Genomic DNA, 26,267 nt, shown 5'->3' with positions numbered 1-26,267 from the left:
TTCGAATGTTTGGAAGGGGCTTTAAGCCAAACATTTGAAAGTTATAGCTTGGTAGTGCCAGTGATATGTTTGTTTACGATTTTTCTCTCAGTGGACCGTATGGATCTGAATGTAGAGAATTGATAATTTTATTCTGGAGAACTTCCGTGTAGTATATATGCGTCTCACAACCGCTACATTATTGGCTATTTAGGTTGCTTGTACAAACACAAACCGCTTTGCGAGTACTTGAAGTTTATTTTTTATTGTAGAAAAAGATATATCATGGACCCTTTTATTAATTTCAGAATTGTTTTCAAAATGAGATATTCGAATATAAACAGAATTCATTATCTTATTCAAATAACTGTCTATGTAAATTTCTCTAAACACTGCAAAAAAAATCTTTAAAGCAAAGCTTTACAACATTTATCACACGAATTTAACATTATAACGATCCATGCAAATAATGTCAACATTATAGGATATAAATAATAAGATGTGGTATAAGTGCCATGTGACACATGACAATGTCAATGATAACCTGCCAGAAAGACAAGTTCACCTTACAATAATTCTTTACATAAAATAGTCTTGACCTTCTTCTTACAGTAAACGTAGATACAAAGAGTTTTCACTCAAAATTGCAACAAATGTACAAATTTTTAATGAAATTGAAGTATATATAATAGCACCCCTTTTTCTAATAAAAACATACTAAATTTATCAAAGGCCATTTTATAGACGATCGCTAAACATTAGTTTGTCAGATAGAAATAATGTACTGTAATGTTATGTTGAATTTGAATTTTTTAAAACAGTAATATATTTCTTAATGTTGTCTTTAACAGTAATATACATTTCCTTGAGTTTGATCTTCAACAGTAATTTGTTTCCCTTGAGTTTGGTCTTCAACAGTAATATATTTCCTTCAGTTTGGTCTTTAACCAACACAACTTATTTCAATTAGACTAAATGCTCAAGAGCCTGTGGGTCTCATCCTTATCTATGTGCATTTTCAACAATTGCAACTCTCCATCAATTGTATTATTATCACGATCATAACCCAGTATATAGTTCTTGACCAAAATACCTTTTTAGGTAATTAAGTATTGCAGATCATTTTAGTTGTTAACAGTTTCTTTCAATCTACTATATTTTTTGCCCTTAAGAATACACACACAGAAATGTATTATGACACTCTAGCCTGCTTAACTGATCATGAAAAAAGTGAAATAGAAAAATAATACTGAACTCCAAGGAAAATTCAAAACGGAATGTCCTTTATCAAATAGAAAAATTAAATGATCCAATAAATCATTTCATTTGCGCCAATTTTTAAAAAATCAAACCTTTCATATTTGCGCCACAAGGTTATATATCATTTGCGCCAAAATAAAACCTTCGTTTGCGCCATTTTACAGGTATGACAGGAACAGGAAATATAACGGAAAAGTTAAATATTATTTATTTTGTTTTTTGTTTGTACATAACTCCCCCTGGATATATGTGTGAGTTCATACTCATTTCTAATTCAAACCTGAGATGGACCGGAGTCATTTCATGCACATTTAATGAACAATTTTATTCAAAACATCCAAACATGTTTATTTATGTTGACGTTGTAAAGAAGATTCAGGCTACAACGTACATGAGATCTTTGGACACACCGGCTGCAGTTCGACGATGGGAGAAAGAGAAAACTGACTATCTTATGGAGAAAAATGGCATGCACCTAAGACGGAAAATTTCAAGACATGACTACATCAAGACCGTTGCTTATACATTTTTGCGCCAAAACAGACTTGTAACTTTACTATATAGTGCTAACAAATGTCTCAATAACGTACTCCAGTGTATAGTGCTATCTTTTCTGATTTTATCAAGGTTTTAACATAACTTTCGTGATTTTACCAAGGTTTTATTCAGGTTATAACATTACTTGTATGATTTTAGCATTATTTGTATGATTTTATCGAGGTTTTAGCATAACTTGTATGATTTTATGATAACTGATTTCTGAGGAATATGTTTAAAACTCTCTCTATTATTAAAAGACTTTTTGAAATTTTTTATGTTTTATACTATTATAACCTGTATCTACATGTATTAACCTGTACTTACCTGTAATATTGGCGCAAATGAAAGATTAAGTTTTTGGCGCAAATGAAAGATTTAGTTTTTGGCGCAAATGAAAGATTTTTTTTGGCGCAAATGAAATGCCAATTGGCGCTAAAGCAAAGCACCGAATCAAACCAATAGAAATCAACCGTCATATTGTTTTATATGGAAAATTTTAAAGTAAATGCTAAACACGAGTATCACAAACAGTTAACATTATCATTTTGTCGTTTTGGCATTGATGTACGTATGCTGTACCACTGTTCACTGCAATGCAATTTGTGACAATACCACTGCATCAATCAGAATGAGTTTTTTTGCAGTGGTTTAAAAAATGATTGTACTTTGTTGTCGCGTATTATTTGTGAAACATTCAATATTTTAAAAAGGCGAATTTTCTGTATAAAGACAATAATTATGTTGACTTTTGAAGCCCAAACTTTCTACAGCCTTAAATACGCAAATAAGAGATACAAAAACTATACCAGTACAGAACGACATATTTATGGAATTATAGCATATCTTTTGGTTTAAAATTTTTAATTCGTTATTGCAAAATAATGAACTTAAAATATACGACATTTAATTTCTCCCTACCAGTTTACTCTTACTATTTTTTATGATGTGGACTGATCATTGTTAATAATTCGTAGGCAATTTGATTGGATTAACTTATTATTAGTTTACCTTCAAACTTATTTATGCTATTCATACATTACTATTGATAATAAGAACGTACATACATGTGTGCGGTAACTAAATTGACCTTCAAACTGGACGAGTCAATATTCTTATGTCTATAGTAAGGTACTAATTTACATAGATTACTATCTGAGAGCAGCATCGTAAGGGAGCAACCATTTAACTTCAAAGGGGGATTTTTTGCACGAACATTTTTTAACACTATTAATCAAATTATTATTTTTAAAATTTGAAACTATTATTAAGGTATGAGGGAAATTTGAATTAAGAATATTTCAGTTTTCCCATCTGTTTGACCACAATATTTTTCTTCTTCATCAAATTGGGGATCAGAATATTATTTTAGGGAAAAAGAACATAACACCCCCTCCACCCCCTCCCCCTCCTTTTTTGAAGTTAATATGACGGTACCCAAATTGCACCTATTTTGACAGCTTTTTCGCCTACGTTTTTTTATGATCAAGAAAAAAATGCCCATACTGTGTTTACTTTGTAGCCCTATCCTTCTTTATTGTGCAGGTACACCAATTTGATTTTTAATCTATAGTGAGTCACAAAAAAATGGGTTTGAATCAACCTCCAAACTATCCAATTTTCTGTAATGAGGGGTACCCAAATTGCATCCATGCTTGAATTCACATCGTCAAAAGTCTAATATAAACCGAGGTTTTGTTAAATTTCATCAAATATTTTGATTAATTGGATATTAGTCCGTGCTTACTCTTGATATTTTACAAAATGGATACTTACAATAGATCGTATTTGCTAGTTTTAAAAAGATGACGTTTTCGTACATTCTGCATTTTCAGTAAACAGTACATCTGTTGATAAACACAGTACTGTTAAATAGTCGTTCCCAAACATATTGTATTTGCTCATTTTTAAAAAGATGACTTTAAGTGGACATTTTTGTAGATTTTACTTTTTCTATTGATTACTTCATCTGTTGATATACTAGATCTATATTTACCTAAGACGTGCATAATGTCAAATAATTAAAAAAAAAAAAAAAAAAACCACACACACAAAGTGTTTAGTACCAACGAAAATTTGCAAGATTTTCGCTGCTATTTTTGCTTACTGTGACGTTGACAGATCTTGCATGCAAAATATAAAACTTTCCAGAAAAAGCATATAACGGTAGATAAATCTTATTCATTATTCGTTTTGTTTTAACGGAAGCACAATTTAATGGTAGTCTTATTTAATTTTAATAGCTACATTTTGTATATTGAAATTCCCTACCAACAACTTCCGGTAGTACATTTTATAGGTAGATCTAGTTTTATTTAATACGACACCGGTTATTAATAAAATTATTTACACATAAAGTCGGGTCGACACAAACCAGGAAATATATTCCATGTGTTACAAGTCTTACAAGAATGGCGTTCTCACAATCCAGCAGAAATGGACAAGTACCTGTTAGTTGTAACTTATGCGAAACAGATAGGCATATCAAGTGGAAATGCATAGATTGCAATATTCTCCTGTGTAATCACTGTAAAGAACAGGTACATTCTAAATTCAAAAATGCACAAGAGCATAAAACATTAGACATAAAGGATATAGGAGTGCACAGAGGGGAGATTGATTTCACCAATATTAAGTGTAATCAACATTCATCACAATCTTGCTGCCTTTTTTGTAAGACATGCGACTGTCTTGTGTGTCCAACCTGTTTTGCTAAAGATCATAAGCAACATGACTTAATTGAGATTAGTGAAGGGTACAATATGAAAATACAGAGGCTGAAAGACGGACAAGATAAAATTCGAAGTAGTAATGCTAAATCAGCTTTTCAAATAGACCAGCTTCAGAATCTTGTTAATGAGGAAAATCTTAAGCATTCAAAAGCCAAAACAGATATAATTGACCATAAACAAGTTTTAAGAGGACTAGTCGACAAATATTTCAATGAACTCAGTAACAAACTGGATCAGAGTCATAAAAACGCTCTTTTAGTACTCAAAACTGATCTTAACGATGTCTCCTATTACAATGCGCAGATACAAAATAAAACTACTGAAGTCAAGGATTTTATTGAAATCACGGATGCTTCTAAATTCTTCAGAGAAGTCAACAAGATGCAGCAATCTCTTGACATCCCCATACAACAAATTAAGTCAAGTTACATGTCTTCGCCAACGTTTGTTCCAAGGATAATAACCCAATCTAATTTTGGATCGTTAGAAGATGATGATCTTTCCATGGAACCAGTTATCAACAAAGAATACCATTCTGAACTCACAGGAATAAGACTTATAAGATCATGTCTTGACAATTCATATTGGATAATATCGACTAATGGAAACAAATTACAAAAAGTAAAATCAGATGGTGCTAAACTTAACAAAATATCACAATATGAGAGAAAGGTCTATGGCTTAGCAGTACTTTCATCTAATGATGTCCTCTTGGTGACAGATGAACCAACACCAAAACAACTGACATATACTACTGGTCAAATTAGAGACACTACATATAATGTTGCCCCTTTAGATTCAACTGCAATTCACATTACCAGTGGTAATAAAGTAGTTGTAGGAGGTATCAGTAGCAAACTAGGAAGAAGAGCTGTGTTTTTAATGAATGAGCAGGGAAAACATGAGACTGTATTTGAACATGATCAAGATAATCAACCAATTTTCAATTACCCAAACAGTATAACCAGTACACGAAATGGGAATATATTTGTTGGAGATTATTATCCGGGTAGTAGTAGAAGAGGAAAAGTAGCTGTCTTAGAACAAGGAGGTGAAATAATTAATAAATATACTGGCCATCCTGATATAAATAAAGATCAATTATTCAAGCCAAGAGACATAGTGGCAACACCTAAAGACAATGTTGTAGTGATAGGTAATGATAATCCGTGTTTACACATTCTAAACAACCAGGGTTACATACTGACATACTACAACACTAATGACATAGGAATATTCTATCCATACTGTCTTGCCTTAAATGATTCAGGACAACTCTGCATAGGGTGTACTAGGGCAGAAGGATGCACTACTAATGAAGCCAAGTTGTATGAATTAAACATTTTTGGAATTTGATATTTTTTCAAATGAAAATATATCGAGCCTGTAAATATTTAGTACCAGAAAATTTAAATACGCACTGATTGAATTATTATAAAAATTATTAAAATAAAAACTGTCAGCTTCCCTCTGACTATGAATTATTATCTTTATTGCAAATTCTTTACAGATTATGTGAAACACACCCAAATAAGTTTGTAATGAAACACACGTGTACACAACGACACTAATGTAGAGCTATAAATTAACCAAAATTTCCCACATTTATTTTTAGCCAGACGATTGACCAATGAGAAACCAGTATAAAATTACATGCGGATTGGGTGTTGCCAAAGCTTCAGACGAATGCAAAAAAAAAACATCCCGTTGACCAATTTCTGAGACCTGCTACTAATGATCCCGACAACAATGATAGTCGTGTCATATACCATTGTGTAGATAAATCAATTTAGATTTACGGCATATCAAGTTTAAGTGGGTTTGACAACCGAGAAATAAAAAACAACGGGGTTTCGGGACTGGGTGTCATTTTTCAAAAAAATTAGTTAAGTACCTTGCGTTATATTAAGGTATATAGGTATATTATTTTTTTTTGAGACAAGTGCCTCTTCTTCATTCTCTGACATATTCTAGTCTGCCCTTTGAAAAATAAAATAGTGATTTTTTTTTAGTGTTCTATCGAACTTTCGAATAAAAATACCTGATAACCGTTCAGACAAAAATATTATGTTGAAAAAATATTACAGATACAGCAAGTGATTCTTAATAGCTATAAGATACATTTTTCTTTTAAAATACAACTTTTAAATCTTACGGGAAACTATTCCAAGCTTAAAACTTTCACTATAAGCTCGCTCAAACTTATCCCCCTCCCCCCCAAAAAAAACCCGAACAAACCCGCAATACTATTGTCATTCTTATAGTCAGCACTCAATTGTTCACAAACAAATGTGTTTTAAGCTGCTAAAGACATATGATTCAAACGCTCAGAAAGTCCTTTGTTCTATATTTTTGCTCTCCATTTTTATGCAAAACCTTTTACATTTTTATTTTATGGGTTATTGTTGAAGGTCGTACGATGACGCATGGTTGTTAACACATACTTCCTTTGGTTTCTTATGGGAATTTGTCCATTGACAACAAATATACCACATAATCTACTTTATATAAGTATTGTATAAATTACAACGTATTTTGGTGATCTTGCAAAAATGATCGTAATCCCGAAAATCGTTAACATATTTTCTTATCTTAAAAGGGGGCAAGAAGGGTTCCATTACCAGGCCAAAAAATCAGATTACAGTCAACTTTTAAAAAAAATAAAAAATAGGGGTATTTTTTCTCTCATAATAACAGTAAACTCATTCACAACAATGTCAATTTCAAGAAAGCAGACAACAGTTAATTAGTCAATAACAGTACAGCATCAATGATCTTGAATATATGCCACTTTTAACTAAAATATAAAGGCACAGAACCAGGACATAGGAGCACAGAACCAGGACCGTTTTTCTTATCACCAGCCCAGCGTCAGAACAATTCTGTTTAACGAACTTGCACGACTTTTCTAATATAAATTGTTGTAATATACTTTGCATGGTTCTTATGACGCATCAGAGAAAAATTAAGCAACAAAACAGTCGTTTTATTGCCGTTCTGATACAATGTAAACCAATCCACCAGCACAGAACAGGACCAAATCACCAGCACAGAACGTCCTCTCGCATGACAACCATACCCACCGTGATATACATGTCTTGTTAATTAGTGACTAGTTGAGGCATTTGGATTCCTTTGTCTTTCGTTTCTTAGTAAATTAACCTGGGTGCCTTTTAGGAGTATCATAGAACCAAAATTTTGTTAAAATATATACACAAGTAAGGAAGGAATTTTCTCCTATCAATCAAACTGATCCACTTTTCATAACCATTGATAAGAAACCTCTGGAGAGACAATATGTCCTCACCTGTATTGGAAAATTAATGATATATGAAGCTTCAACTTAAGTCCTTAAAATGGTCAAAGTTTTAGAATTGGGACTGCTACTAGTGCTGATAAGGCAAATTTAGAAGATCACTTGATAGAAACATTAGGGCGGTGATCTTCAGACAGTTACATCCGATACATTAGGGTACCACCAGCAACTATTAAAACATCTCAAAGTAGGTGAGGTAGAATTGAAGGGAACGCTCATTTTCAAATGTTTCACATGCATGTATTCACAAAGTTTCTGTATGATGTTGTTTTTGTTTAACAATTAATTTTGATAATGTGTAATTAATTATGTGATTGCTTTTAGTTTTTTTCTCATGGCTTTATTGAGTCTTTTGTAGACGAAACGCGCCTCTGGCGTTAATATGAAATTTCAATCCAGGTATTAAGAGTATATTTACACCAGGATGGGTTTAATTGTCAGGTCAAAGAAATTTGCTAGAAGGTATCATGTTCAATGTTTACTCGGGTCTTAACACACATTTCCCTATTATATAAAAGACTTATAGATTATCGTTGATCATCTCAACGAGATTGATATTCTCTCTTGAGCCGGTACGACGAAAGCGATAAATGCAATCGAGTTGAGATGACAAATGATAATCTGTTTATCGCTATTTTACCTATGACGATGTTGTCAATTTCATGTCAATTTCATTAACAACGCCACGTGTCTTCTTACTTTCTAGCGATAATTTTCCATCTCAAGCGAGTTGCATGATATAAAAAATTATCACATAAAAATACCAAAGGAAAAATGCACAAAATAGCGATTATAACTCTTATTTCAACTCCAACTTCCTACTTTATTTGGTCCTTTAAACTGTTTTGGATTCTAGCGTCACTGATGAGTTTTTTGTAGACGAAACGCGTGTCTGTCGTATATACTAAATTTAGTCCTGGTTTCTATGATGAGTTTATTTACCAAAGAAAATATACATTATAAACAACAGACAATTCAAATAAGATTAGAACATCACATCAAAAATGAGTTGATTTACCATAAAAATATTTACCAAGAATCAGAACACAATGCAGACATGGAACAAATGAGAGTTGATTATTCATTTCTGGCAATATTGTATAAATGATGAAATAACTTTTTATAAGCACTATTAACAAAAATAATTTTAAACAGGAAAAAGACAAGTATTATGTTATCAATTTGTTATATATTTTATCAGCTGCTTTTGCTTTTGAGATATAAGCCAGTAAAAAATCTTCAGGTATAGTCATCATCTTTTGCAGAGACATATAATACAATTATTATGTATTATTTGTCTCTGTCTTTTGTATTTCACCGGTGTTGGCAATGTGATTAAAACCAAATAAAGTGGTGTAGTGTAAAAGACATGCAAAACATTATTACTGTCAATTTATATATCAACTGGCTTTGTGGTTATAGGTAAAGATTTTTAACAAGTTAATCATTATCTCACTTCTTATGAATAGATATCTTTTTTATTTCAAGTGCCAACACTTAAAGCATATTTTGATGAGATCATGATTATCTCATATGAACTGTGTTCTATACTGACTTACAAAGTGGAGTTTCAACATGCTAATCAGTGATTATCGACAGGAAAACACGCCAACATACACGTACATTGTGTCGCATCAATCCGAATACGAGTCGGCTTGTCTTTGCTCTCTCCTATAAAAAGTGAAATCACAAAAATACTGAACCTAGAGGAAACTCAATTCGGAAAGTCCATAATCATAATCCATATTTTTACTTATTAATATAATAATTTTGAAATATTGCTTATAAAACTAAATTACGTATTGCCAGTTTTTTTAGTTGCATCAGCATTACAAGATTGTGCAACCAAATTTTTAGTGTACTAAAGTTCTATGCAGAATTCAAATCAGACAAGGTTTTACTATCATTTGGGTCGAAGTCAAAGTCAGAGTGAACTGGATGTGATGTATGACAAACTACCAGCACAATTATTCAATCGTACAATACATTTGATCTTAATGCATATAGAAACAAGGAAATAGATTTAACCATAAAACTGAACTTTGGCCAATGAATCATGAAAATAAGGTCAAGGTCAGATTAAAACTACCATAAAAAATATACACCTTATCATTATACCGTACTTCAGATTTGATTAAACTATTGCTAAGATCTATATATTAAAATAGAATCCAACTATTGAAACTTGATATTAACAATAATCCAATGAAAATTCACAGTAAGATGAAGCCTGTTAGACTGACACGTCCCTTTCAATCATTCTATACACCAACTATAGTTGACCCACTGCTTACAGCATCTGCCAAATGGACATAATCATGTAAACTTGATAACTGATACATGAAATGCGGTCAAGGTCAGTTGAACCATGTCTTACACACATGTTGACAATGTAAACAACTTCATTTACGTTCTTTATTTGGCCTTTAATAAAAGCACCAGTAGTTCTAGTATATCGCTATTCAAATGTCATAAATCGATTGAGGGGAAATCAAATCCAGGTTTCAAACTAAAACTGAGGGAAACACATCAAATATAAGAGGGAAACAACAAAACAACAGAAACACTAAAGTGCAACAAAAAAACAACACAAAAGACAACGCAACACACGGGAAAACGAATTATAAGATAACATTGCCCTTTTCTTGACTTGGTACAGGACATTTTAAGAAAAAAATAATGGTGGGTTGAACCTGTTTTTGTGGCTAGCCAAACCTCCCGCTTTTATGGCCATGTTAAATTTGACACTAAAATGACAACATTTTTCAGTCGAGCGTCACTGATGAGTCTTTTGTAGAATAAACGAGTGTCTGGTGAAAATATAAAATTGCACAATTCATGGTATCTATGATAAGTTTATTTATTGAACTTTTAATGATTTTTGTCGAGACTGCAACATTTGTTGCAGAAAGCTCGACATAGGGATAGTGATCCGGCGGCGGCGGTGTTAGCTAACTACTTAAAAGCTTCATATTTATTAAGGTGGAAGACATGCATGCTTCATACTTTGTATATGGATGCCTCATTTTACGAATTTTCCGTCAGTAATATGTCCAATGGCCTTGGTCTGTTTTTAAAATGGTTCAGTGACTACTTGAAAAAAAGTTAAGATTTTTTGTAATGTTAAATTCTCTCTTAATATAATCACTATATTTGGTATATGCGTACCTTGCAAGTTCCTCATGCCCGTTAGACAGTTTTCACTTGACCTCGACCTCATTTCAGGGATCTGTGAACACGGTTAGTTTTTGGTGGTCAAGTCCATATCTCGGATACTTTAAGCAATATGTCTAGTACATTCGGTGTATGGAAGAACTGTAAGGTGTACATGTCCAACTGGCAGGTGTCATCTGACCTCATTTTCACGGTTTATTGCTCAGCGTTTTTGTGTTTTGGTCTGTTTGAACTATAAACAATAGGTAAACTATATTTGTTGTATGGAAAAATAGTTAGTTTAACATGTCTGACTGGCATGGTTCATCTGACCTTGACCTCATTATCATGGTTCATTGGTCAATGTTTAGTTTTCTTGGTTAATTCAGTTTATGTGCCAGTTGAAATAAAGCTTTGTATTTAGGACTATCAACATAATATCAATGATTAGTAAAGAAGGCTATACATTCAGTGTGTGCACTCTTATTCTTTTACAAATTGAAAATTGGATGGAGAGCTGTCTCATTGGTAGTCATACAACAAAGCTGCTGGATTGTAATTCCTACATAAAGCATTCTGTGACAGGCGAGACAGAAACAGAATTATAATTAGTTATCAAAAGTACCAGGATTATAATCTATACGCCAGACGCGCGTTTCGTCTACATAAGACTCACCAGTGACGCTCAGATCAAAATAGTTAAAAAAGCCAAATAAATACAAAGTTGAAGAGCATTGAGAACCCAAAATTCCAAAAAGTTGTGCCAAATACGGCTAAGGTAATCTACTCTTGGGGAAAGAAAATCCTTAGTTTTTCGAAAAATTCAAAATTTTATAGACAGAAAATTTATAAAAATGACCATATAATTGATATTCATGTCAACTCCGAAGTGCTGACTACTGGGCTGGTGATACCCTAGGGAACAAAACGTCGACCAGCAGTGGCATCGACCCAGTGGTGTAAATAGGTATCAAAAGTACCAGGATTATAATTTTATACGCCAGACGCGCGTTTCGTCTACATATAACTAAAATATGTTATAAAGCTAAGGAAATATCTGTGATTGAAAGGGTGGCTGTAAATAACGGGAAACTATGGACACATGGATACCGTGGTCAGTTTTCAACTGTCAGATAGTTGCCTTGTAAAAAATAAAAAAATAAAACATAGGGGTAAAATGTAGATTTTGGCTTATAACTCTGAAATCAAAGCGTTTACAGCAAATCTGACATGGTGTAAAATTGTTTATCAGGTAAAGACCTATCTGCCCTGAAATTGTCAGATGAATCCATCAACTGGTTGTTGGTTTGCTGCCCTTGAAATGGAAATTGTAAAGGAAATTTTGCTGTCTTTGGTTATTATTTGAATATTATTATAGATAGAGATAGACTGTTAACAGCAATAATGTTCAACAAATTAAGATCTACAAATAAGTCAACATGACCAAAAAGGTCAGTTTTCCCCTTTAGGAAAAAGTAAAATCACAAAAATACTGGACTCAGAGGAAAATCAATACGGAAAGTCCATAATCACATGGCAAAATCAAATAACAAAACGCATTAAAAACGAATAGACAAGAACTGTCATATTCCTGACTTGGTACAGGCATTTTCAAATGTAGAAAATGGTGGATCAAACCTGGTTCCATAGCGCCAACTCCCTCTCTTTAATAACAGTCCCATCAAATTCCGCTATATTTACATGATGCGCCAAACAAACAGTCACAATTAATAAAATAGTCAAAACATGGGTACATCAGTCATCATCGCATAACAATCCCAAAAGGGACAATCCAACAGAACACAAAAACATCTATCTACGAACACATGGATTGACTAGAGTGTCTGACGTCATAAAATTTGTATATATCACATAAATTTGTCGTTCCATGTGCATACAGTTTTAAAATTTACATAGGCAATGTAAGCATACAGAGTTAAAAAATCAAAAGTATGTAAGAACAAATTGCAGAAATAGACCGATATTTAAACTAGTCCAAAAGTTATAGGTAGAATTTATGAGAATCCAAAAATAGTTAATTCCACTACGCGATTGAGGAGTTATTGCCCTTTATAGTCTATTCTTAATGATTTTGTAAATTTTGTAAATTTTTGTAAATTTTAACAAAATATTCCTCTGTAACTAATGGGCCAGGTTCATTATGAACTGAGATAATTGTAAGAAGCAAGAATGTTCAGTAATGTAAGATCTTCAAACACATCACCATCACCAAAACACAATTTTGTCATGAATCCATCTGTGTCCTTTGTTTAATATGCACATAGACCAAAGTGAGCGACACGGGCTCTTAAGAGTTTCTAGTTTTATTTTTGACAAATTTTCTATTATTTTTTTCAAGTCTCTGATATCCTCTGAAAATTTAAAATGCATTGGTGATAAATAAAAAGAAAAGATCAGATAAATCATCATTATAAAACTGTAAATTTTAAATACAGTTATATACAGTTATATCAGATAAGTTGTATTTGAATGTTTACACTTCATGTAAGAAACAATTTATCTATCCACTAACCTTCGACCCTGCCACCTAGGCAGAAAAATCAGGAACCAGAACACTCTGAGTAATGTTTTAATAATGGCATTTTCTAAATCAATCAGAAAAGGACAAGTACCTTTTAATTGTAAGTTGTGTGAAACAGCTAGACTTATCAAGTGGAAATGCATGGACTGCAATATTCTCATGTGCAATCACTGTAGAGAACAAGTACATTTTAAAGTTAAAAATGCACAGGAGCATAAACCAGAAGACAAAAAGGATATAAGGAGTGCATAGAGAGATAATTGATTTCACCAATATTAAGTGTTTACAACATTCATTACAATGTTGCTGTCTTTTTTGTAAGACATATGATTGTCTTGTTTATCCAACGTGTTTTGCCAAAGATCATAAGAAGCATGACTTAATTGAGATAAGTGAAGGGTACAATATCAAAATATAGAGTCTAAAAGAAGTGCAAGGCAAAACTAAAAGCAGTAATGCTAAATCAGCGATCCAAATAGGCCAGGTTCAAAATCTTGTAAAGGAGAAAACTCTACAGCATTCAAGAATCAGAACAGAAATAATTGAATCATAAAAAAGTTGTTTAAGAACAAGTAGAAAAATATTTCAACGAACTCATTAATAAACTGGACCAGGGTCATGAAAATGCTCTTTTATCACTCAAGTCTGACCTCTCAATGCTGTTATCTTATTCAGTACACAGACAAAAGACAAAACCAGTGAAGTCCAAGATTTCATTCAAATCACTGACGCTTCATTATTTTTCAGAGAGATAAACGAGTTAAAGCAATCTCTTGGCATACCAATACAACAAATTCAATCAAGTCACATTTTTTCACAAAAACTTGTTTCAGGGAACATCGCCCAAACTAATATTTGATCTTTAGAAGATGATGAAAATTTGTTCATTGAATCAAATATTTCTCTTGTTATCAGTAAAGAATACCTGTCTGAGCTCCCAGGTCTTTATTAGATCATGTGTTGGTAATTCATGCTGGATATGTGATACTATAGAAAGTTTGTTACAAAAGGTAAAACCTGACGGGGCTAAATCACAGGCACTTGTCTCAGAAAATTTTTTTACCTATATACCTTAATATAATATTAAGGTATATAGGTAATTTTCTGAGACAAGTGCCTGTGGGCTAAACTTTGCAAAATATCACAATGTGAGATAAAGTTCTATGGTATAGCAGTTATTTACTCAGATGGTGTTCTATTATTCACAGGGAAACAAGACTAAAACATCTTACTATTACCACTGGTAAACTGACAGATACTGTATATAATGTTGGCCCTTTAGTTGCTATTGCCATCCACATTACAAGTGGTCATAAAGTAGTTGTAGGAGGTAGCAGTGGTCAACAAGGGAGAAGAGCTGTGTTTGTAATGAATGAAATGGGAGAACTTGAAACTGTAAAGGAACGTGATCGACATAATCAACCAATATTTTATTACCCAAACAGCATAAGTACAATACACAGAAATATATAAGTTGGAGATTATTTTCCAGGTAGTAGAGGAAGAGAAGTAGTCTTAGAACAAGGAGGTGATATAGCAAATGTTTATACTGGCCATCCAGATATCAATAATGATCATCCATTCAAACCGTGGGACATAGTAGCAACTCTTAAAGATAATGTGGTTGTAAAAAGTCAAAACGATCCAGTTTTAAACATTCTAAATAACCAAGGTTACCCAACAACATACTATAACACAAATAACATTGGCATATTCCATCAATACTCTCTTGCCTCCAATACTTCTGGACAACTCTGCATCGGTTGTAGTAGGGCAAAAGGGAGAACTACCAATGAGGCAAAGTTGTATGAAGTGAATATTTCTGGATTTTAATATCATTTCAAACAAATATTTATGGAACCTGTGAACATTCAGTACCAGAATTTAAAAAAAAAGAAGTTAACCTTTTATTACGAATATTAACAAAGAAAATTATAAAAGGACATTTAAGATTTTTATTTTAATTTTGAACAAGGATTAAGTTGTCATTTTGTTTTGTCTCAACTGCTTTTGCTTTTGATATAAGCCAGTATAAAATCAGCAGGTTTACTCATTTAAAAAAAAAAAAATATTTCATCTGTGGTGGCAACAGGATAAAACATGATAAAGTGGTGTGTAAAAGACATGCAAAACATCATTACTGTCAATTTGTTGATCATTTTAACTTTTTATGAATGGATAGCTGTTTTTATATCTAGTGGCAATATTTAAAGAGTATTCTGACGAGTACATGATAATCTGATATGAACATAAACAATGCTGTGGTTCTAGACTGAATAATAATAAGCTGGAATTTTAAAAAGAGAGGTTTAGCTAGCTAAACGAGCAGGTTCAATCAAAACATAAGAAAATGCCTATACCAATTGGAATTCGACAGTTGTTATCCATTTGATTGCCTGATCTAGAGTCTTTAGACCCATCAGATCTTTGATAGTCTATTATCAATTCTAATATGACGTGCTTCTTTTGCTTTGTAAACAACACCGTGATAAAATTCTCGATATATCTATACTAAGCACAGACTCAGAGATACACATAATAACGTATGTTACAATATACCTCCCACGTAAATCCACATGTATCGGAACCTATTGGCAAACGCTTTGCCGATTTTATTGTTTTAAAAATCGACAACGGAACTATTATTCTTAATCGGATTTATTATAAAAATAAGAGGCTCCTTGGTACCGAAATGTCAACCTCGGATTTGATGGTAGCTAACGAGAAAAATATGTAAATTAAAAATGGCAAATGTTGGGTTTGAGAAATCAAAGAATTAAATTAAAGCACTTATTTTCTACCAGTCATGATTACGAAATAATTCAGGCAGTCTGCAGATTTATTAGAATGTTTAAGCTTTAACTAACAGGGAGTGAAAAGTAACAGCCATACACACGGCATTCACACCTTCGCTTTTTTAATGACAGTAATTTTCCTTTAGAATCGAAATAATTCATGAAAGATTTGTTGTAAATTTACACATGGCCTAGACATATTGTGTAGATGTCAAGACCTTTTTTCAGCTATACATGTCAATTTGTATTGTTGCTATTATTATTGGTATACAGCCCCACATTTGCATGTGTACCACTCACAGGCCAATGTCTATAAACACTGAAAAAAAACAATACACTAGACAAATTGAAGTCCCCGCACTCAACTCTGAAGTAGCTATATACTAACTGTAGGATGAGTTAATATCTGGAATAACTATACCCATAATGGGACAGACGGACAAAGGGTAAACAATATAACCCCCAACTTTCAGTTGCTTGGGCGTAAAAAAGCAAGTACACACGTTGAAATGTCTCTTTTGTTAAATGACCATGATTGCATTATATGTAAACTGACTTGCAACATTTAGATCAATATTAAATGTTCAATGTTAAATGATATAAATAAGACGTGGTATGAGTGTCAATGAGACACATGACAGTATTTTAACCTACCAGAAAGACATGTTCATCTTACAAAAATTTTATACATAAAATAGTCTTCTGACCTTCTGTTACAGTTTCTTTCAATCTGCTTAATTTTGCTCAAAGAGTACACACACAGAAATGTATCATGACACTCTAGTCTGCTTTACTGATCACGAAGACAGTAAATAATAGTTAAAATACCGACACCAAGGAAACTTTAAAACGGAAAGTCCTTTTACAAATGGGAAATTCAAATGCTCAAACAAATCAAATCAATAGAAATCAACTGTCAAATTGTTTTTATATGGACAATTTTTAAACTAAATGCTAAACGCGAGTATCACAAAAAGTTAAGATTGTCATTTTGGCGTTTTGACATTCTTGTAGATCATTTTTTACTCAATAATGTTGTATGTTTACATTTTTATATGTTCTTTTTATGGAACTTTTTCTGTTGATTGTTTTGTTTTGGGTTAAAATATTACAACAACTATTATCTATAAAACAAACCAGACCTGAAATTTAAAGGTCAATAAAGATAAATGACAACAAGAGCTCTAAATGAAATCCCTCGTGTATCCTCATTGTAAAAGGTAAATTTTAAATCTCTGTTAAATACATTGTATAATTATTGATATCAGATAAGAGATTATTTGTATTTAAATCTACACTGCATGAAGGTTTATGATTTTTATAAATTATCTACACACAAAACGCACAAATCCTGTCGGGTAGAGGCCAACCAGGAAATAAAATACCTGTGTTACGCCTTGCAAGAATGGCGCTCTCACAATCAACCAGAAAAGGACAAGTAACTGTTAGTTGTAAATTATGTGAAACAGATAGACCTATCAAGTGGAAATGCATAGACTGCAATATTCTCATGTGTAATCACTGTAAAGAACAAGTACATTCTAAATTCAAAAATGCACATGAGCATAAAACAATAGACATAAAGGATATAGGATTGCACGGAGAGGAAATTGATTTCACCAATATTAAGTGTAATCAACATTCATCACAATCATGCTGCCTTTTTTGTAAGACATGCGACTGTCTTGTGTGTCCAACTTGTTTTGCTAAAGACCATAAGCAACATGACTTAATTGAGATTAGCGAAGGGTACAATATGAAAATACAGAGGTTGAAAGACGGACAGGATAAAATTCAAAGTAGTAATGACAAAACATCTATCCAAATAGGCCAGCTTCAGAATCTTGGAAATGAGGAAAATCTTAAGCATTTACAAGTTAGAACAGATATAACTGAACATAAAAAAGTTGTAAAAAAACAAGTAAAAAAATATTTCAAAGAACTAATTAACAAACTGGATCAGAGTCATGCTAATGCCCTTTTGTCACACACGTCTGATCTAAATGCTGTCTCTTTGTCCAACACACAGATAAAAAATAAAACCACTGAAGTCCATGAATTCATGCAAATCACTGATGCTTCTAAATTCTTCAGAGAGGTCAATGAGATGGAGCAATCCCTTGACATGCCAATGCAACAAATTCAACCAAGTTACATTTCTTCATCAAAATTCGTTCCAGGAATCACAACTCAAGCAAATATTGGATGTTTACAAGATGATGCCAATTTATCTTTGGAACCAAATATATCTCTAGTTGTCACCAAAGAATACAAGTCCGAACTCCCAATCATCAGCCTTGTTAGGCCATGTCTTGATAACTCATACTGGATATGTTCTACAAATGAAAGTCAACTACAAAAAGTAAAACCTAATGGTGGCAAACTGAACAAAATGTCACAATATGAGATACAGGTATATGGCATAGCAGCACTTTCACCAAATTATGTTCTGTTAGTGACAGATGAACCAAGTCCAAAGCAACTCTCTTTATTCACTGGTAAACTGACAGAAACTGTATATAATGTTGCCCCTTTAGCTTCGATTACCATCCACATTACCAGCGGTAATAAAGTAGTTGTAGGAGGTTACTGTAGCAATCTAGGGAGAAGTGCCGTTTTTGTAATGCAGAAACAGGGAGAACATGAGACGGTATATGAACATGATCAACACAATAAACCTATATTCACCTACCCAAGCAGTATAACCAGTACAAGAAATGGAACTATACATGTGGTAGATTGTGATCCAGATCTTATAAGTGGAAGAGTAGTAGTCTTAGAACAAGGAGGTGGTGTAATTAATGAATATAATGGGCATCCAGATATCAATAAGGATCAACCATTCACACCAACTGACATAGTGGCAACTCCTAAAGACAATGTGGTTGTAATAGGTATTCATGATTACTGTTTACACATTCTGAACAACCAAGGGTATCCATTAACATACTACAACACTAACAATATTGGAATATCCTATCCATGCTGTATTGCCGTCAATACGTCAGGACAACTGTGTATTGGTAGTATTAGGGCTGAAGGAAGTATCACTATTGAAGCCATGTTGTATGAAGTGAACATTTCTGGATTTTAATATTATTCCAAAAGGAATATTCGATCCATCTATGAACATTCAGGAACAGGACAATTTAAAATAAATGAACCTTTAACTATACAAAGTAAACTTTAAAAGAACAAAATATATAAATGTATTTTTATTTTGAACAACAAAAAGTCTGATATCGAATAGTGTTTTGTTTTACCTTATCTACTTTTGTTTTTGAATTATAAGCCAGAAGTAAAACTGCAGCTTTATACACATTTTCTATTTTTTCTATTTGAGGAAAAGTGATCAAAACAAATTAAGGGGGTATGTAGAGGACATGCAAAATAATATAACTATCAATTTTCAAATGTTCAAAATAATGGATTTGTGGTTCAACGTGCAGATTTTTTAAAACAAGATGATGATTCTTTTCATTTTTTATGAATTAATGGATGGCAGTTTAGTTTCATAATGGTAAATCAATTGCATATTTAGGATGAGAACATGATACTGTGATATGAATATAAAACCTGATTTTTTTTAGGACCAACACATCGAGCGAGAAAATTAATGTGCTAGTTCACAAGGTAATTATTGATAGGATGACGTGTCAGCTTACACTGATACATACATATCAGTCCGACTCTAAACTTAGTATTCTTTGCTTTCTTCCCTATTCATTCGCTCAAAACTTTATCTATTTAAAGGAGTTTGAATATTGTTTACCCCAACTTTTTATTGCAAATGTTTCAGTTGCATAATCGAGCTCTCAGGTACTAAAGTAATGTACAAAACTCAAATCAGACAAGGTTTTACTATCATTGGGGTTAAAGTCAAAGTCAGAGTGACCTGGTATTGTTATATGACAAACTACCAGCCCAAGATGCAATTGTATACCAAATTTGGTTACATAAATTTTAATTTCAAAAGTTATGAGCCAGATATGTAGTATACAGGGATTTGATGCACCTTACTTAATATGTTGAAGCTACAAACAAAGTTTGATCAACTTAATTTAATTGTACAGAAATCATGCACCAGAAATGAAGTGGAATCAAGAAATGATGCATTAAAATGTCTTGTCTGCAACAATATTTGATTTTCTTTTTTAAGGAAATAAATAATAGAATTTAGATTAACTCACTAGTCTAATAAAACTTACAAGTTGCATAGGTTCATACACATTTAATCAATTCGTTTGAACATAATTTTTGTGCGATACACTTAATCCAAATACATGCTTGTACTTAAATGACCACTAAAAGTAAGGTCAAGGCTAAATACCCTACCGATGTAACAGGTGGATATCATTAGTTCACACCTCATATGGAATTTACTGAGCCCATATATATCGTATTAAGTCACTACTAGCACACAGAATAAAGACTAGTGGCCTATATAAGTTTTCAACTCTTCAAAACCGTTAGTATTAAGAACCTACTCCCATTGGTGTTTTTTGTATTGAAATAAGCCCCGCCTCTCTACTTACCTATAACATGGAATATATACGGTCTCCACGCGGTTACTTTCAACCAATTATGTTCCTATAAATGTATAGGAGGTAAGATATTATTTTTTCCTAACCAATCAATTCCTTCCTAAATTTGAACATAGACACTTGAGAGTTAAATTGGAGTCAAGGAAAAGGGAAATATCACAGAAAGACATATACTCCTTACAACTAAAGCAAAAGTTAGTGTTGATCCATTGCACCATGTATAGTTTTTGAGATAAATAACCATGAAAGCTAAACTATGCCATTGGAGCCTTAAAGGTAAACAAAACAGGTTTGATCCACCATTTTCCTCTAAAGAAAATGCCTGTTCTTAGTCAGAAATATAACAGCTGTTGTCCAAGGACCATACAAGGAAATCAAATACCAAATATAAATATCATATTACTCACAATACTGAGTTTGGCAGGTTTAATTTGACCTTGACCTTATTTTCATGATTCATTTGTCTATGTAATCAATAACTTCTAGAATACGACTGCAAATCAGTTACCATAGTAACCAAAGATGGTTGTCAATATTGCTATGATTCAGGTTAGTTCCAGGGAGTCTATGTCTATCAGACATATGTCTTGTGTACTGACTTTATTTGGCATTTTAAAACTTTTTGGATTCGAGCGTCACTGATGAGTCTTTGTAGACGAAACACGCGTCTGGTGTAAATAAGTCCAAGGTTAGATTAAATCTGTCAAAACAAGTAAGCCTTAATTTTGGGTCCTCAATGCTCTTCATCTTTGTACTTCTTTGGCTTTATAACTATTTTAATCTGAGCGTCACTGATAAGTCTTATGTAGACGAAACGAGCGTCTGGCGACCTAAATTATAATCCTGGTACCTTTGATAACTATTTACACCACTGGGTCGATGCCAATGCTTGTGGACGTTTCGTCCCGAGGGTATCACCAGCTCAGTAGTCAGCAGTTGGTTGTTGACATGAATAAATTATATGGTCATTATTATTAAATTGCTGTTTTCAAAAACTTTGAATTTTTCGAAAAACTAAGGATTTTCTTATCCCCGCAGGAATATATTACCTTAGCCGTATTTGGCAAACCTTTATGGAATTTTTTGTCCTTAATGCTCTTCAATTTTGTACATGTTTTGCTTTACCTATTTTTATCTTAGCGTCACTGATTTCATGAGTGTTATGTAGACGAAACGCGTGCTAGCGTATTAAATTATAAACATGGTACCTTTGATAACTATTACCATCATTCCATACATCATAAATCAATAATCTATTGCTTAGAGTATCTTGAAATAGAACCCAACTACTGAAACTTAACATTTACCAGGATCCAATGAAAACTTACGGTCAAAATTAGATGAAACCTACCAGACTGATCTGTCCTGTTTAATCATTCTCGACACCAAACATGCTTGACCTACTGCTTACAGTATTTGAGAAATGAACATTATCATGAAACCTTGATCACTGATCCGTGAAATGTGGCCATAGTTAGTTGAACGCTAGGCCTGTCTTACACACATGTAGACCATGCAATGAACTCATGTACCAAATATAGATATCCTTTTATTTGTAAAACCAGAAAGTTAGAAATTAACATGACTAAAAAAAAACCTAAACATTTTTCTTTCAAGCAGTCACTGAACCATTTAAATGATGTCAAGGACAACAAACATATAACAGATGGAAACTTTGTAATATAATATAAATAAGACCGTACTTTGAATAAACTTGGCTGTATTTGGCAAAACTTTTGGGAATTTTTGGTCCTCAATGCTCTTCAGCTTCGTATTTTATTTTGCACTTTTTTTTTATTCTAGCGTTACTGATGTCACTTTTATAGATGAAACGCGCGTCTGGCGCAAATATAAAATTGCAAGTCAATTAAGGTATATATGATGAGTTAAATATTGAACTCAAATAGTTTTTCTTTTACAAATTGTTATTTAGATGGAGAATTGTCTCATTGGCACTCACACCACATCTTCCAGTATCTATAAGGTATTACACCTTAAGGTCTTCTATCCTCTGATATATAAAGCTTCATATTCAAAATAAAGCTGCTTGATTGTAATTTCTGTGTAATGCATTATGTGACAGGCGAGACAGAAATAAATTGAATTATGTCTAAAACAGGTTATACAGGTTAAGGAAACATAAGTGATTAAAATGGTGACTGTACATACCGAGAAACTATGTACTTATGAATATTGTTATCAGTGTTGACCTCCTAGATAGTTGCAAGTACATGCAAGCATTTGCTGCACCAATTTGAAACCAATTACTGTCTGTATCCTAAATGTTTTGCCCTTTTAGAATAACAATTGCTGAGAGTTTACCAAATTACAGTCTCAATTTATCTCCACTAACTGCTCAACTGGTGCCGTTATTGGAGATGAATTCAACCTGCAATTCGGTTCACTAATTAAGCAATTGCTATTTGATAGGACAAAGCCTTCAGAAAAAGCACGGTAATACCTGTCAAAATCATTATCTATATTTGATTGTATGTCAGGAACAATTCATTTATTTGTAATGTAAGTAAAGTAAATAAAATAGACTCGTATTTTCACATATGGACTATAAAAGGTTTCGATTTTTTTTTCAAATGTAACACAATGTCTGATATTCACACACTGTAAGTTTTTTTTTTATAAAATTGAAATGGTTAACCGTAATATGCCTGCTGTACAGATATTAAAGTGAAAATTCACCTTCTACAGCTTTAGGTTATTTCGATGTATTGTGTTCAAACCAAAAAAATATAACTCTTCTACTAGAGGTTTCCTGATTTGCTACGTATCTGGTACGGTTGGTACGTAACTCAACGGTTGTTGCTGTTTTGGAGAAATCATTTAATGAATGAGGTCATTTCATTCATCAAGATAACACCAAAAGAATTGAAATGCATATCAGCAAAAAAAAAAAGATTTGCGTTTGTAGATAACACTAAAGTTTTAAATTATATTATTGAACAGTTTCTTTCAATAGTTATCAAAGGTGCCAGGATTATAATTTAGTACGCCAGACTCGCGTTTCGTCAGTTTTGTTTAGTTAAAATATTACAATAACTATTCTCTATATAAAACAGCCCAAAAATTTAAAGATTAATGAAGGTAAATGACAACAAGGAATCTGAATTAAATCACTCATGTATCCTCATTGTAAAAGGTAAATTTCAAATCTCTGTTAAATACAATGTTTAATTATTGATATCAGATAAGAGATAATTTGTATTTAAATATCTGCACCCAATGCAGGTTTCTGATTTTTATGAATTATCTACACACAAAACACACAAACTCTGTCGGGTAGATACCAACCAGGAAATAAAATACCTGTGCTACACCTTGCAAGAATGGCGTCCTCACAATCAGTCAGAAAAGGCCAAGTACTTGTTAGTTGTAACTTATGTGAAACAGGTAGACCTATCAAATGGAAATGCATAGACTGCAATATTCTAATGTGTAATCACTGTAAAGAACAAGTGCATTCTAAATTTAAAAATGCACAAGAGCATAAAACATTAGACATCAAGGATATAGGAGTACACCGAGAGGAAATTGATTTCACCAATATTAAGTGTAATCAACATTCATCACAACATTGCTGTCTTTTTTGTAAGACATGCGACTGTCTTGTGTGTCCAACTTGTTTTGCTAAAGATCATAAGCACCATGACTTAATTGAGATTAGCGAAGGGTACAATATGAAAATACAGAGGCTCAAAGAAGAACAAGGTAAAATTCAAAAGATTAATGCTAAATCAGCTTTTCAAATAGGCAAGCTTCAAAACCTCGTAAACGAGGAAAATCTAAAGCATTCAAAAGTCAAAACAGATATAACTGATCATCAAAAAGTTATAAAAGGACAAGTAGACAAACATTTCAATGAACTCAGTAATAAACTGTTTGAGAGTCATGAAAATGCTATTTCGTCGCTGAAGTCTGATCTGAATGCTGTCTTCTTGTTCAAAACACAGACTAAAGACAAAACCACTGAAGTCCAGGAATTCATTCAAATCACCGATGCTTCCAAATTCTTTAGAGAGGTCAATGAGATGGAGCAATCACTTGACATACCAATGCAACAAATTCAACCAAGTTACATTTCGTCACCAAAATTTGTTCCAGGAAACACAACCCAAGCTAATATTGGATGTTTAGAAGATGATGAAAATTTGTCTTTGGAACCAAATATATCTCTAGTTGTCAGCAAAGAATACAAGTCTGACCTCCCAATTATAGCCTTAATTAGACCATGCCTCGACTATTCATACTGGCTATGTTCTACTAGGAGTGGTATATTGCAAAAAGTAAAACCTGATGGAGCAAAACTAAGCAAAATATCACAATTTGAGATAGAGGTCTATAGTATAGCACTACTTTCATCAAATGATGTCCTTTTAGTGACAAATGAACCAAATCCAAAACAACTCACAACTACCACTGGTAAACTGACAGATACTGTATATGATATTGCCCCTTTTACTTCGATTGTCATCCACATTACCAGTGGTAATAAAGTAGTTGTAGGAGGTGCAACTGACAAACCAAGAAAAAGTGCTGTGTTTGTAATGAATGAGCAGGGAGAGCATGAGACTGTGTATGAACATGACCAAAATAATCAACCTATATTTTTAAACTACCCAAGGTGTATTATTAGTACCAGAAATGGAAATATTTTTGTTGCAGATTATCATGCACGTAGTATTCATGGAAAATTAGTAGTCTTAGGACAAGGAGGGGATATGATAAATGAATATACTGGCCATCCAGACATCAATAAGGATCATCCATTCAAACCGAATGACATAGTGGCAACTCCTAAAGACAATGTGGTTGTAAAAAGTCCAAATGATCCAATTTTACACATTCTTAACAATCAAGGTTATCTTTTGACATTCTACAACACTCATAATATAGGATTGTTATGTGCGTACTCTCTTGCCTTCAATTCTTCTGGTCAACTCTGCATAGGATGTACTAGGGCTGAGGGAAGTAATACCAAGGAAGCCAAGTTGTTTGAAGTGAACATTTCAGGATTTTAATCTTCTTTTCAAATCGAAATTCTATCAAACCTGTGAACTTATGAACATCCAGTTTTTTAACGATATAAAGAAAAAATTTCAAAGCTCAAATGAGACTTTTATTTATTATAAACCAGACACACATTAAGTTTTTGTTTTGTTTTGCCTTACTACCTTTGGTGTTAATTATAAGCCAGTAAAAATACTCCAGATTTACTTATATTTTCTTTACCAGTGGTGGCAATGTGATCAAACAAATAAGTTGGTTTATAGACGACATGCAAAACATCTTTACTGTTAATTTTCAAATCAATTGGGTTTGTGGTTTAAGGTCAATGTGTTTTAACATGAGTAATATCCAGTGGCAAATTCAATCCATATTCTTGATGAGAACATA

The 26,267-nt window shown here is 32.8% G+C and overlaps 3 protein-coding genes across 3 annotated transcripts; all 3 read left to right on the top strand.

Annotated features, from left to right (window-relative positions):
• Positions 1-4,109: 4,109 nt before the first annotated feature.
• Positions 4,110-5,969, top strand: LOC134711340 (uncharacterized). Its single transcript, XM_063571885.1, has one exon. The coding sequence runs from the start codon at positions 4,188-4,190 to the stop codon at positions 5,862-5,864; it is 1,677 nt and encodes a 558-aa protein (XP_063427955.1). The 5' UTR covers positions 4,110-4,187; the 3' UTR covers positions 5,865-5,969.
• A 12,407-nt stretch (positions 5,970-18,376) lies between these two features.
• Positions 18,377-19,408, top strand: LOC134710724 (uncharacterized). The gene has a single exon (XM_063571116.1). The coding sequence runs from the start codon at positions 18,377-18,379 to the stop codon at positions 19,406-19,408; it is 1,032 nt and encodes a 343-aa protein (XP_063427186.1).
• A 4,791-nt stretch (positions 19,409-24,199) lies between these two features.
• LOC134710723 (uncharacterized) lies at positions 24,200-25,972 on the top strand. Its single transcript, XM_063571115.1, has one exon. It carries the CDS (start codon positions 24,200-24,202, stop codon positions 25,889-25,891), a length of 1,692 nt encoding a protein of 563 aa, XP_063427185.1. The 3' UTR covers positions 25,892-25,972.
• Positions 25,973-26,267: the final 295 nt, after the last annotated feature.

Source organism: Mytilus trossulus, chromosome 3 (assembly GCF_036588685.1).
Source record: "Mytilus trossulus isolate FHL-02 chromosome 3, PNRI_Mtr1.1.1.hap1, whole genome shotgun sequence".
Lineage (NCBI taxonomy): Eukaryota > Metazoa > Mollusca > Bivalvia > Mytilida > Mytilidae > Mytilus > Mytilus trossulus.
The sequence above is the reverse complement of the archived record's forward strand: the minus strand, read 5'-3'. Positions and strand labels throughout refer to the sequence as shown.

Coding starts and splice junctions, on each gene's coding strand:
- LOC134711340 (XM_063571885.1), top strand. CDS start 4,188: ATGGCGTTCTCACAATCCAGCAGAAATGGACAAGTACCTGTTAGTTGT.
- LOC134710724 (XM_063571116.1), top strand. CDS start 18,377: ATGCAAATCACTGATGCTTCTAAATTCTTCAGAGAGGTCAATGAGATG.
- LOC134710723 (XM_063571115.1), top strand. CDS start 24,200: ATGGCGTCCTCACAATCAGTCAGAAAAGGCCAAGTACTTGTTAGTTGT.